The 13588-nt window shown below is 57.1% G+C and overlaps 1 protein-coding gene across 2 annotated transcripts in view; it reads right to left on the bottom strand.

Moving 5' to 3' along the window:
* RHOBTB2 (Rho related BTB domain containing 2) overlaps positions 1-13588 on the bottom strand; it is a 32413-nt gene that overhangs the window by 5622 nt on the left and 13203 nt on the right. The window contains exons 1-6 of one of the 2 annotated variants that reach the window (XM_074940249.1): positions 10111-10312; positions 5751-5952; positions 5326-5429; positions 3689-3874; positions 2196-3214; positions 627-745 (exon numbers count right to left, since the gene is read on the bottom strand). In XM_074940249.1, coding sequence (XP_074796350.1) covers positions 627-745; positions 2196-3214; positions 3689-3874; positions 5326-5429; positions 5751-5942 — 1620 coding nt within the window. In that variant the 5' untranslated portion in view covers positions 5943-5952; positions 10111-10312. Of the gene's footprint in view, positions 1-626; positions 746-2195; positions 3215-3688; positions 3875-5325; positions 5430-5750; positions 5953-10110; positions 10313-13588 lie in introns of those variants that run through there. The other variant, XM_074940248.1, reaches the window with a different exon arrangement.

Here is a 13588-nt window from a genome sequence, read left to right as displayed (position 1 = left end):
AGAGAACAGCCACAGTGCACGGCGCTCCGGCCACCCACTACGCTGGGAACAGAGTCCTTCCGTGAGTTCTAAAGCTGTGCAAGGGGGATCTCGGGGGACCATTCCCACTCACGTCAAGGCTACTTTATGCTGTCCGAGTGGCACAGAGGGGCTCGTGTGTACTGGAGAGATCTGTCTCAGGAACTCCCCTTTGCCCTCCCAAATGTCCCTTTTCCCCTGCCCGGTCTCTCCTCCTCTGTGGAACCTGCAGGATCTGCTGAGTGGACTTTTCCCTTTGACCCCAGCCAGTCCCTGCTTGCTGTGAAATCTTGGCTTCCCTCCCTTTCTGCCCCATGGGCCCTGGCTAGAGAGAGGGAAAGCACTGAGTCAGTGCAAAAGGCACTTAAGCTTTTTTCAGTCTCTCTTTCTCCCTCCTTAACGCTGTAGCTCTGGGCCACTGGGATGCCACGACAGCGATGCAGGGAGCGGAAATGCCTGCTCATCAGAACCGCTGTTCGGGTGCTGCATGGAGCAGGCTGCGTTCCCTTCTCTAGGACTCTCAGCAGCACCGGGCGGGGCTGCAGGGAGGGAGAGGAAGAGAAGGCAAATCCCAACCCTGCCACGGTGTTTGCTGCCGCCCTCCTCACCTCTTGGGTGGAGCTCTCCACAAACGGACCCCCGAACATAGCAGCCATCCAGTCGCAGCTGGAGATGAGCAAGGGCCTGTGGGCACTGATAGCACCGTCGTCCAGGATGAAGGTGACATCTGCAACCAAGCAAAGGGGCGTCCATCAAGGAAGGAGCTCGCAGCCTGTCAACCGCCCCCCATGTGTGTAGCAGCCTCAGCCAGCGTCTCTGCCCCTCCCTACAAGAAACCCAGCAAGGATATAACTTTGAGGCCGAACCCGCAGGCCCAGAAGAGGCAGTCGCCCCAGGGAACAATCCAGGAGAAGCCAAGTCTCTGGACACGACGCTCTACAAGGTTTTCCCATCTCCAGTTGCCTGCTTGTGAGCATCCTGCGGGAAGGATCGGAACAAAGCCCGGCAGAACACATACCACCTAGACAGGGCCTTTCAGACACAGCTCTGAGCGTGCTCTACACAGATATCATGACTCCCATTTTACAGATGGGGAAACAAAGGCACAAAAGGATCAACGCCCGCAAACCAATCCTTGGCAGACCTGAGAGTGGAAGAAGCCACCTTTCTTGGTTCCCTATCCCCAGGACCACGCTGTCTTCCCCGGATCCCCTGGAACCGAAGTTCTAATTCAGAGGAGCTACTGGCTACTTATGTGACCTTGGGGTTTCTCTGAATGGAACAAATTCAGCCAGGGTGATGCTGGGACGTTTCCGTCAAGATGTCATAACATCATACCATGATGTCACGACAAAGCGTGATGACATGGCACCGGAATATCATGGCAATGTCCTACCGGGATGTGGTTTCAGAAGCCCCCCAGAAGGGGTCTCAGGACCCAGGTATGTCCCATAAATGGTGGGTTTCCCATCATGAAAGGGGACAATTCTCCATAATCCAGAACAAGTGGAAACTAAGTTGCTCAAGCTGCTCTTGTTTAAATAACCGGAGCTGGAAAACTGGCTGGAGGGCAGAAATTTTGCAGGACCCCAGATGCTAGAGCTAGGGCTTTCTGGGAGAAAGAAACTATGACGTCACAATTACATAAAACCTGCACTGGAAGCTCTCCAGAAGCCGTGGGGAAAGGCTGGGCTGGACAGCCTCGAAGAGGGACAGCCTGTACATTGGTAGCACATCGACATCCTGGACAGCCGAGCCGGAAGCTGCCCCATTAACGTGCCTCAGCCCTTTTCTGGCGGGAGCACGGCTAAGCCTCAGAGTTCGGCCTCCACGGCCCACTCAGTCCTTGGGTCCCTTTCCTGAGACTGCCAACAAGGGATCCCAAGAGTGGCAGCTGAGATACAGATGCCTGTCCAGGAATTGGATTGAGATGCACCTTCTCACTCACGGGCCATCTAATAGCCATCAGATGGTGTCAACTCTCAGTCACAACTGACCCAGACCAGACTCAGAAAAGCTCCCTGTGTCATGTCCAGGCCCAGAGGGAGGTGATAAAGGCTCCCCACACCCAGTCCCCTGAGCCCCAGGCTGCTCCTCACTGGTGAGCGAACCCCCACCACCTGAGCAGTCGAGTCCCCCACAGCTATCGCTCCAACAGGGAACCCCCTGGGCCGTACCAGAGAAAGTCCCCTTGGCCAGGCACTCCTTCACACGGTTGGTCCTCCTGACGTGAAAGGCTTTGGTGATCTCCTGGTTCATGAAAGCTTCGTTGTTCAGGATGTTGGCTACCATCATCCTGAGGTCAAAGACCTCCAGCAGCTCAGCGATGTGGGCAATGTGCATGAGGTCCCGCTCGTTCTCGTCCAGCTCCCCCGTGTACAAGTACTTGAGCACCGCCCGGAAGGGCCCCGGCTGGATGGAAGGGTCCATCTTCACCACCACCATGAGCCGGGACTTGTAGGTCAGGGGGTCGTCGGCCATCTCCTCCTGGATGCTGACGAAGGCACGGCTCCAGGAGGACAGGATCCTCCCCCGCCTCAGCCTGCGCTGCCCTTTCTCGTAGCTGTTGCCTCGTAGGATCCCGTCGCTGGTGGAGGCTCTAAGGCACGGTGGACGCTGGCTGGAGCTGAACTCCTCGGTGCTTTCGCAGATGTCGAAGCTGGCGGCTCGGAGGAGGAAGTCACGCCCGTGGTGCCTCTCCTCCTGGTGCGGCATCCGCTCGGCGGCGGCGGTGGCCCCGGAACTGCCCCCAGCCGCACCCTGCTGGTCCTCCTCACTCAGGTCCATCAGAAACAGGTCGTAGAACTTGGAGGAGGAGGTGGAGAGGTAGATCTTGTGGGCGTAGATTTTGATCCTCTCTTGCAGCACTAGGATGACATCTGCACACAGTGGGTCCTCCAGCAGGTGGGCTGGGTGCTCCTCATTGTTGGAAGGGGGGTCTGGGACCAGGATGATGGGTGGGGGTGGCTTGGGAGGCAGGAAAGGGGCCTGGAGCAGCGGCCTCTGGACGTTGCGGAGGTGGGACTTCCAGAACTGCAGGTGCCGGCGGGAGATGAGGGCGGCCCGGATGGCGTTGTCAAAGACATCCTTGATGCCGAATTGGGCTACCACGCTGGTCTCGTAATAGGGGATGCCCAGCTCCTTGGCCACCTCCCTGCCCTTCTCTGGTGGCAGAATCTCATTGGGTTTGATTGGCCTGGAACAGAGAAGGGTGGGGAACAACAGTAAGAGCTGCTCAGAGACCCAGCGACCTTGAAACACATAGCAAGGGGACTGCGCAGAGGTACAACATGGGGGAGCGTAAGGCCCTGTGCAGTGGCAAACACAGAACTCCCTCGGGCCGAGCAGGCTGCCTAGGGCCAGGAACATCATACCTAGGGGTCAACCAATGCCATCTTGGCTCTCTTCATCTTATTTTTCTCCCCTCCTCGCTATCTTCTATTCTTTCCCTCCTCTCTCCCTCCCTTCTCCCTCTCTGTTCCTCTCCCACAGACGGGCCCAAAAGAGAATTGCTCTGTATTGCCGATTTCACAGCATGGGTCCGTCTGGAGGAAGTTGCTGCCTCGCCTCTCTGCAAGCGGTCGTCCGCTCCCTGGTAAGCAATACATGTCCCCTGGGGCTTGCCCTGACATTCCTCACATCCTGTATGCTGCTTTATCCCAATCTCTACCTGGCCAAGGGTCGTCTGGCTCGATTGACTGCTTCCAGGTCAGCATAGCGAAGGTCAAGCTGGCAGCCCACCAGGATGACAGGTGCTCGGGGGCAGAAGTGCTTGATCTCTGGATACCACATGGTCTTAACATGGTGCAGGGAGTTCGGGTTAGCAATGGAGAAGCATAAAACCACGACATCAGACCTGACAGTGGAGAAGAGACAGGGTTCCATTACGATTTTGTCCCCTAGGGGCCATGCACTCATCCCATACAGGATTCAAGCATGGGAGCATAGGCACCTACCCTGCACAGGTGCGTAAGTGCAAGGCAGACTCCCTGCGCAAGGGGTCAGCACCAGGAGGAAACGCTGGTTCCCTGCCTGGTGTTGACCTGTAAACCCAGACCTGAGTTTAGGGTGCAAGATTAAATTATATATTCTGTGCTTTAAAATGCTTTAAAATAGTGAAACAGCAGCTATGCAAAACATGCAAGTAGAGAAACATAAGAATCCGGATAACCACTAAGGCAGGCTTGGCCATAAGCTGTGGCATTGTGGCCTGTTAGTAGTTTTGATAGTCTAGCAAAGGAGTTAGCAAGACTGCTTAATGTAAGGTTAGAAGATTTAGCAACATCTTGCAATACGTAGCTTGTGCTGAAAAGTACATCACAGAAGGCTGAAGTAATGGATTTCTAGGGGGTTTTGGGGTATATGTAACCATGGAAAAACCACATCGGGACAATAATTGATGTAACTGAGGTATTACCTGTGGGAAGTTGAATTGTGCCTAGCCGGAATATCACTCCTGGGCAGGGGCTGAAACCTGATCAAATATGGTCCCGGACACATGTGGATGGGACAGGAAAATGTGTATAAAAGATGATCAGACCAAGCCCCACTTGGGACATCAGGGATGACCATGGCGGAAGCCTGAGTATGAACAAGTTGTCTTGTAGGGACCTCCCCTTGCTTTTTCTTCTATTTTTGCTGGTACCAGTCTCCATAAGGTTGTATGTATGTCAACATTTGGAGACTGCTTTATTTTGTGCGAGCCTAAGGCTATAAGTATGCATGATCTGGAGGTGGGAGAAGAGGGTTGTTATATTTATCTTGCTTTATTTCATTTTTCTGTGATTTCAGGGATAGATGTCTGTATTAAATAAACTCTGTGGGTGTGTTTCACCAACCTCAAACTCAATACAATGTGAACCATTAGTGACTTGTACCCTTTGCAACCTAGACTTATCTAAGGCTAGAAGGGGAGCCAGTCTCCCCCTCGCAAGTGCAATGCACACTCCCTGTATGGAAGCCAGCCCTCTGTCCCCGTTCATGGTGCAACGCGCACATCCCCGCACAGGAACCAGCCTCCCCTCCCCCAGGGGTGCAATGCACATATCCCTGCATGGAAGCCAGCTCTCCTCCCCGCTAGGGTGCAATGCACACTCCCCCACATGGGAGTCAACCCTCCTCTCCCCCCCACGGTACAATACACACTCCCCCACATGGGAGCAGCCCCCCAGAAGAGCAATGCGCATTCCTGGCATGGAAGCCAGCCCTCCCCCCCCCCCCCCCCCCCCGGTGCAATGCACCTGCCCTTTCATGCTTTTTCTCCTTCTAGTTCCTAGGCCTCCAGGAAAGACCAGTTTGTCACCCTACCTTCCGTAAGCGAAGCGTCTATCTTTGTGGTGGTCCCCAAAGGTATCCCAGAGTCGCAAGGACACACTAACATCATCCACCACATCTCGGGAGCGCTCCAGCACCTGAGGGAACAGAAAAGGTCAGCCACCTTCTAAGTAAGGTTGCAGAGGGGAAGGGGCAGGGGATGGAATTAGCTAGCTCCCTTCTCCCCCTGGAGCTAGGACATTAAAGAGGAGTTAATGACACTGCTGACCCCAGGCAGGGGAAGAATTCCCTGGTCTGAGCCTCTACTTGGCTTGGGAAGGTGTACCGCAATCATGATCGTGCGCGCCCTGTTGGACAACCCGTCTGCACCCTGCTCCAAGAGAGGGGTGTCCTGTGACAGCTACAGTCCCCCCAAGCCCGTCGGCACCAGTCCCGGCCGCGAGGCAGACGTCACTCACCTCCTGGCAAACACGATACTGGTCAATGGCCCAGACGGTGGGTACGTGGGTGGCAAGAAGCTGGTACTGGGTCAGCGTGGCATTGCAGGCGCGGGCACAAATGAGACGGGTCTTGCCCACCGCGTTGTCCCCAACCACGACACACTTGATGGTTTCTACGTTTGGCCTCTCATAATCCATGTCAGAATCCATTAATTGGGACCTGGGGAGAAAGCAAGGGAGAGGGGCCAGCGGAGACGCTGGGTCAGTGCTCCAGACCTGTTTGCAAGGCAGCTCTGGGTGCCACACCAGGCCAGCCTATGCCTCCTCTGCTCCCAAGAAAGCCCTTGGACTAATCCGCGGGAGAGAGGTCCTGCTATCCCAGAGAGCAACTGGGCCCACATGATCAACATGGGCCTCTTCCCACAGAGCCCCTGGGCACACATGGGGGGCTCCTGGTTCTCATCAAGGTGGGCTCCCTTCCAGAGAGCCAATGGGCCACAGTAGGGTGGACCCCCCACTCTCCACAGAGAGCCCTCAGCTGGCCAAGTGGAAGGGGGTCCTCTCTTCCCCCAGAGTGGCCAGCCACCCCCACCCCACCCCACCCAAACTCTGCAGGCAGGAAGCAGCCATCCTACTCATCCCAGTGGGAAAAGATTTCCCAGGCAGAGCAATGGCAAACCCCAGGGGAGATAGCCAATTAACAAGCACGGTTGACTGAGACCTAGGGCGAGGCCCGGGGCTGGGATCTCCTGGGAGCACCCAACCTAGGGAACCTTGCACCTGCGGAAAGAGAATGAAACTTACACCCACTTCAGCCTCTGCTGCCACTGAGCGGTGGGATGGGACCCTGGGGATTTGCAACCCACCCTGCAGGTGCTCAGAGCCAGGGCAGGGGGGATCTGGGGAACAGCACTGGTTGCTTGGGCAAGGGGCAGTGCCTGGGAATGCACCGGGGAGTGGGCACCCTCCAGCTTCACCTCCGCTCCTGCCTTACTCACAAGGCCCGATTTAAAGGGACTCCCGCATGGTCTGTGTCCCTCCCAGAGAACCTTCCCACGGAGGGGGCAGCTGCCAGGCCGTCTGAGTCGCTCCGTCTGTCACACGCTTGGAGTCATTTCTCCTAGCAGGGAACCTCGTCCGGGGTCCTCATGAGCGTCTCCCCCTTCCTCACACCCCTGACGGCCCCAGCCACCCTGATCTGCAGAGATCTTGGCCGGCTGCTTCCCCCGCTCTCCCAATGAGAGCCCAGCGGGGACCAGGCCACCCAAAGCAGCTCTGAGCAGAGAACAACAAACAGCCCTTGGAAGGGGAATGGAGCGAAGGCAGCTCCCCACCCCTTCTCAATGTGCACTCCAGGCGGATTCCCTTTACAGTGTAATGGGTTCCTGGAAGCATGCACTGCTCTGCCTCTGATAAGACACATGCCCTGTCTGTTTGCTTGGACTCTCCTCCCTCCCCGCCCAAGCTCATGCTTGGTCATGTGAGAGAGATTTTTTTCCCCCATTCCTCCCTTCCCAGCATTGGGAAGCTTCCAGATCCACCTGAGCAAACACATCCTCCCTCTCTCCCCCACCCGCCAGATGTCTACACACACACCCCCGCCACCCCGCTGGGAGGATGTTTGCGCTGCTGGAGTTGTAACTGGGCACGGCGAGGCCGAGGCTCCGAGCCAGCTCTCGGCAGCCCTAGGCACACACGGCCGTGCTTTGCCAGCGCCGAGCTCTGGACATGTAGCGAGCAGGCGTCTGCAGCAAACAGAATTAACTCATGGCAGCTTAAACCAGGGATTTGCAAGGCTACCGTGGGGAGGAAAGAGGGGAAAAGAGCTTCTCTTTGTAACCACAAACCCAAGTTGCCCAGCTTTGAACTCTCTCTCGAGCAGCGTTACCGCTAGGCAAAGGTCTTCTGAGGTGCTGTGTGCCTACACCAGCCCACAGGCACGCAGAGCTAATACCAAGGTAACGATAGCAACGGAGAGCTGCGGAAGGGGATGTGAATGCAGCTCTCAGTAGCCGAAGCTAAAAGTACTAAAGGGACTTTCCAATGATACCATCCCTGCCCAGCTCCCATTCTGGCAGACGCTGAGCACCCTTCACTTGCAGGGGCTCAGCACCTAGCAGGATCAGGCCCCAGGTTTTGTGGGTTCAAAGACAACGCATCAGGCCAGCTCCTGAGCTGATGGGGAAACCAGCATGTCCCAGGACAAAGATTATTTTAACTGAGGTGCTCATATCCTGCTGAAGAAGACCTCTGCTAACTGCAATGCCAGGAAAGAAAAGGAGCTTTAGGAAGGTGCTCAGATACTGTAGCGATGGGCACAAGGCAAAGACATCAGACAAACAGAATTTTTTTAAAGCAGCCATAAGGAATCCTGCCCGAGGACTCCCACTTCTCTGCCCAAGCCCCATGCTCCTCCTAGCCCCCTACACAGTTCAGCCCTAGAAGGGGAGAGAAATGGGAGTAGTAAGCTCTTCTGAAGGCCTCTGAAACGTATAACTACAACATGTTCTTCCCAGTGCCCCCAAAGTGCCCATCAGTTAAAACAAGAAGCAAATTGCAGAGCAGAGCCAGAATTTTGGGTGATGTGGGGTCCATTTGGAAGGTGGACCGCTGTGCGCCTCGGGAGCGCCTGGCGGGCTTTGGTTCAGTGGCATATGTCTTGGCATTAGCCCCTGTGCAGTAAGTTCGGAGCCCATTTGTCTAAGCACAGGTTAGTTTTTAACTCAGGCCCCCATGGTAGAAACGTAGGGAGTTAAAAAACAGAATGCCAGCAAGAGCAGGCTTCAGCCTCCGTGCAAAGAAATGCAGGAGACGGGAGAGGAAAAGGATGGCACAAAATGAAGGAAATGTGAAACTTCTGCCACAGCAACTGGTGTGTATGTGTGGCAAATCAGTGCCCATGTGACATTTCACCCTGCCAGAGACACATTTCATTATTGCTGTTACATCTACCTCCTACAATCCAACGTCCCATCTCCTCATTCCCTTCTTCCGTGTCCACACCAGGAACCGATCCAACTCCCACTGAGGTAAATGGAATGAGATGGATCAGGCCCTGAGGTTGTGCACAGGCTTCCACTCCATATGCCCCCAGTAATAACCCCATCTCAATCCTTCTCGTCTCTCCCCTTGCATCTGCTTCGTTCCCTCTCCTGAGCCACCCTTAAACCTAAATCACCCCATAAATCCTCTCTCAGCCATTCCCCTTCCCCACGATGGGCTCCTCTCTCTGCCCCATCTCCAGTGCAACCCCTTATTCCCTGACCGCAATGCACCCCATAAGTACGGCTCCCTGATCCAAACCTTCACCGTTCCCCCATAGCCCTTCTCTGGATCCCCCTCCCAAGGCACCGAATCTACCCCCTTTACCTCCCAAGGAGAACAGAGATTTGTTCATTTTCGGCAGCCCCAGTCTCTGGTTACCAAGGAAACTAAAGAATCACCCCAGGGAGCCCAGAGTGTCTCCTAGCAACTCTCAGGCTAAAAATCCTCCATCCCAGCATCTTGCAACATAAAGAGGCAGGCGTGCGCACACACGCGCACACACACAAATCCTGTTAAACAGAAGGAATGCAACAAAAATAGAATGGTCTCATGAATGCAGCACCAACTGGGAACCTTCTGAGCCACTGGAAAGGGCGGGCAGGTGAAATCAGAGCATCTCCAACAAAAGATGATCGGAAGAGAAACTACAGGAGGACTTGTGGCACCTTAGAGACCAACCAATTTATCTGAGCATAAGCTTTCGTGAGCTACAGCTCACTTCATCGGATGCATTCAGTGGAAAAAAAGAGAAACTAGGTGCCAAGAATCTTGTAGGCTAAGGCCTTGCACAATATTATTTGTCCTAGTAGTCCTAATAATTGCGATGCCGAAGGAAATGCAAATCTAAACAGAGGGCAGAGTGCAAACAAAGCGGAAACAAAACACAAACATGTCTGCAAGGCTTTTGCAAATCAAGCACAAGTAAACTGTAAATATAGTATATATAAAAAAGCAATAAGAGAATGCAAAGCTTCTGCACAAACACACCCCACCCCACACAGTCACAAAACGCCTCTATATTGCAACGATTTTAGGAACGGGGAGGAATCAGAACTAAAAGGCGAGCCTGGCTATACTGCCAAGACTTATGCAGTGAAATCTAATCGGCCCGAAGAGCCTTGGCAAAGGGCACCCACGTCCGTGCAAATCCAACCCGGGGCACGGCAAGAAACTCGGGATTTGGCGTTGCAGCCTGTCCGGAGCCGGGCACCTTCAACAACCCCCGGCGGCTGCAGGCAAGGTTTTGGGGCGCGCCTCGTTAAATGGCCCGGCCGCTTTCCCTGCTCAGCCCGGGGCGGCGGTAGGAGGATGCTCGGGGAGCTCGCTTACTTACACCGACACATAGCGGGGAATTGCCAGTGGGCAGAAGGAAGCTCCCCCCGGGAGACGTGTCCATGGTCAGAAGCGCGCGGCTCAGATCCTGGCACCCCGGGCGGCGCTGGGGGCTAAGCTCGGCCGCCCAGCGGCTCCCCCGCGACGGTCCGCGCCGGCCCCCGGGAGGATGCGGGCCCTTGCTCGGCGCCTACAGCCATCGCCGCGTCCTCCCCAGCAGCATCCTCCCGGCCCCGGCGCCTCTCTCCCGCCCGCCCACCCACCGGCCCGGCGGGGCCCTGCTGCCAGCTGGGGCTGCCCCAAGGCCCGGCGCGTGGCCCCGCTGCCGCCCCGCTCCCGGCCGCGCTGCCCTGAGCCCGCGGGCGCTGCAGCTCCCGGCCGGGCTCGCCCACCGCCTGGTTTCATTCACAAAAACAAGAACCAGCCACAGGCCCCGCCCCTGTCTCTCCCCCCAGCTGCCCATTGGCTGAGAGCGGGAGCGGGGCACTTCCTGCGCCAGGCCGGGCCTGGCAGAGGCCGCTCAGCCAAGAGGGGGGGAGACAGCTCAGGTGCCCATGAATCTGGGGGGAGTCACCGCCCTCTGCCTTTGCTGCTACCACCCCTCGCCCGCTATTCGGCACCTCTCCCCCTGCCCCTCTTCCCTTCCATCCATCCATCCCCCGCACCCCTCCCTGCCCCTCTTCCCTTCCATCCATCCATCCATCCCCCGCACCCCTCCCTGCCCCTCTTCCCTTCCATCCATTCATCCCCTGCACCCGCCCCGCCCCTCTTCCCTTCCATCCATCCATCCCCTGCACCCCTCCCTGCCCCTCTTCCCTTCCCTTCCCTCCATCCATCCCCTGCACCCGGCCCGCCCCTCTTCCCTTCCACCCATCCATCCCCTGCACCCCTCCCTGCCCCTCTTCCCTTCCATCCATTCATCCCCTGCACCCGGCCCGCCCCTCTTCCCTTCCACCCATCCATCCCCTGCACCCCTCCCTGCCCCTCTTCCCTTCCATCCATTCATCCCCTGCACCCGCCCCGCCCCTCTTCCCTTCCATCCATCCATCCCCTGCACCCGCCCCTGCCCCTCTTCCCTTCCATCCATCCATCCCCTGCAGCCCTCCCCCCATTCCCCTGCCCCTCTTCCCTTCCATCCATTCATCCCCTGCACCCGGCCCGCCCCTCTTCCCTTCCACCCATCCATCCCCTGCACCCCTCCCTGCCCCTCTTCCCTTCCATCCATTCATCCCCTGCACCCGCCCCGCCCCTCTTCCCTTCCATCCATCCATCCCCTGCATGCCCCCTGCCCCTCTTCCCTTCCATCCATCCCCTGCACCCCCCTGCCCCTCTTCCCTTCCATCCATCTATCCCCTGCACCCTTCCCTGCCCCTGCACCTGCCCCTGCCCCTCTTCCCTTCCATCCATTCATCCCCTGCACCCCTCCCCCTGCCCCTCTTCCCTTCCATCCATCCATCCCCTGCAGCCCTCCCCCCGTTCCCCTGCCCCTCTTCCCTTCCATCCATCTATCTCCTGCACCTGCCCCGCCCCTCTTCCCTTCCATCCATCTATCCTCTGCACCCCTCCCTGCCCCTCTTCCCTTCCATCCATCCATCCCCTGCAACTGCCCCTGCCCCTCTTCCCTTCCATCCATCCCCTGCATGCCCCCTGCCCCTCTTCCCTTCCATCCATCTATCCCCTGCACCTGCCCCTGCCCCTCTTCCCTTCCATCCATCCAGCCACTGCACCCCTCCCCCATTCCCCTGCCCCTCTTCCCTTCCATCCATCCCCTGCACCCCTCCCCCTGCACTTTTTCCCTTCCCATCCCCTGCACCGCTCCCCCTGCACTCCTTGCATCTCTTCTCTTCCATCCATTTCCCTGCATCCCCCTCCACCCACTCCGTCTGTCCATGCTCCTGCCTCCATTCACCCCACTGCCTCTCTATCCTTCCTCCTTCACCACCGCTATCACCTCCTCTCTGCTCCCAGTCACCATCCTGGTATTCACCTCACTGAACCCCACCAAGCCAGCACCCAGACCCGCACCCCACCAAGCCAGCACCTGGACCCCCCCGCTGAGCCCTGAGCTCCAGCCACCTTCAACTGCACCCAGAACCCCCTCCCCCCACAACGAGCCCCTGTTCATCCAGATCTCCCTCGCACCCGGACCCCCCACCAAGCCGCCCGCACCCAGATTGCCCCACACAGAACCCTATCACCCCACACCTGGATCTTCCTACACTAAGCTCATCCATATCTAGATCTTGCTGGGCTGAGCCTGCCTGCCTACATCTACTGTGCTTGGCACGGAGTGGCACGGCCCCGGGGTGTTTCTGGGACAGTCCTGGTCCTTGCGCTGTGTCAGGGTTGGGTGCAACTCTACCGCCGAGTCCATGTCCGGGGGAGAGGGGGCGCAGGGTGATCTCCTACCTCTGTGCAGTCAGTGGCATCTGCTCCCCACTGCCATGCTGGAGCCTCCACATTTATTTATTGACAGATATAATTTGCAGAATTTTTCAGAATTTTAAAATATCGTATGCAGAATTTTACATTTTTTGGCGCAGAATTTTAAATTTTTTGGTGCAGAATGCCCTCAGAAGTATACTTTGCAGGCTGGACTGCCACTGGCAGAGTGTCCCAGGGGGTTCCGGTGAAGGATGCTGCATTGATCGGGACGGGGGCAGCTCTGATAGGGAGACCCCTCACCCAGTCACTAGTGGGGTTGGGGCTCAGAGGAGTTTCTGGATGGCTCAAGGGAGCTGCACTGGGATAGAGATCTTTACACTTCAAGGTCACTGTTTCAAACCAGGCCTGCGTGGGTATGAGCAGCGATGGAGATTGGCACCTGACCTGTGCAAAACAGCTTGGGGGGGTTCTCAGTCCTCTGCCTAGTGGAGGCTTGGTACAAAAGCTGGTTTAACTTAGCCCTCTTCCGCCTTGCTGGTCGTCTCTGCAGAGATGCCAGTGATGGGACAGGTCACAGACTGAACTCTCTTCCTACCTGGAGGTGTGGGTTGAGGCAGCATGCGGAAATCTGCCTGTGCCTGGGACCAGTGCAGGGGTAGCAGGAGGAATTCTCCAGCCTGTGTTACACGGGAGGTCAGACTAGCTGATCTAATGGTTCCTTCTGGCCTTGGAAGCTATGCGTCTTTACAACAGACAGGCGCCTCGGGTTGCTCAGCTCCACCAGCACCTAACAAGGTGAGTAGCCCCCTCTCACTGACCCAGCTCCCTGGCTCCTTCTCACGGATCTGCTCACTCCCAGCTCCACCCACCCCATGATCTTCCCACTGCACCCGTCTCACACCTCTCCACTGCCTCCCCCCCAGACTCATCTCTGCGGTCCCTCTCCCCAGCCCAGCTCCCCCCAGCCCCTCTGCGCTGCCCCCTCTGGCTGCCTCACAATCCAAGGACAGAGCCGAGAGAGTAAAAACTCAACGTCATCTCTGCGGCCTGACCAATGAGAAGCAGCTTTGCTTCCCCGCAGCCCAGGCCAGCTG

Source organism: Natator depressus, chromosome 26 (genome assembly GCF_965152275.1).
Source record: "Natator depressus isolate rNatDep1 chromosome 26, rNatDep2.hap1, whole genome shotgun sequence".
NCBI lineage: Eukaryota > Metazoa > Chordata > Testudines > Cheloniidae > Natator > Natator depressus.
The sequence above is the reverse complement of the archived record's forward strand: the minus strand, read 5'-3'. Positions and strand labels throughout refer to the sequence as shown.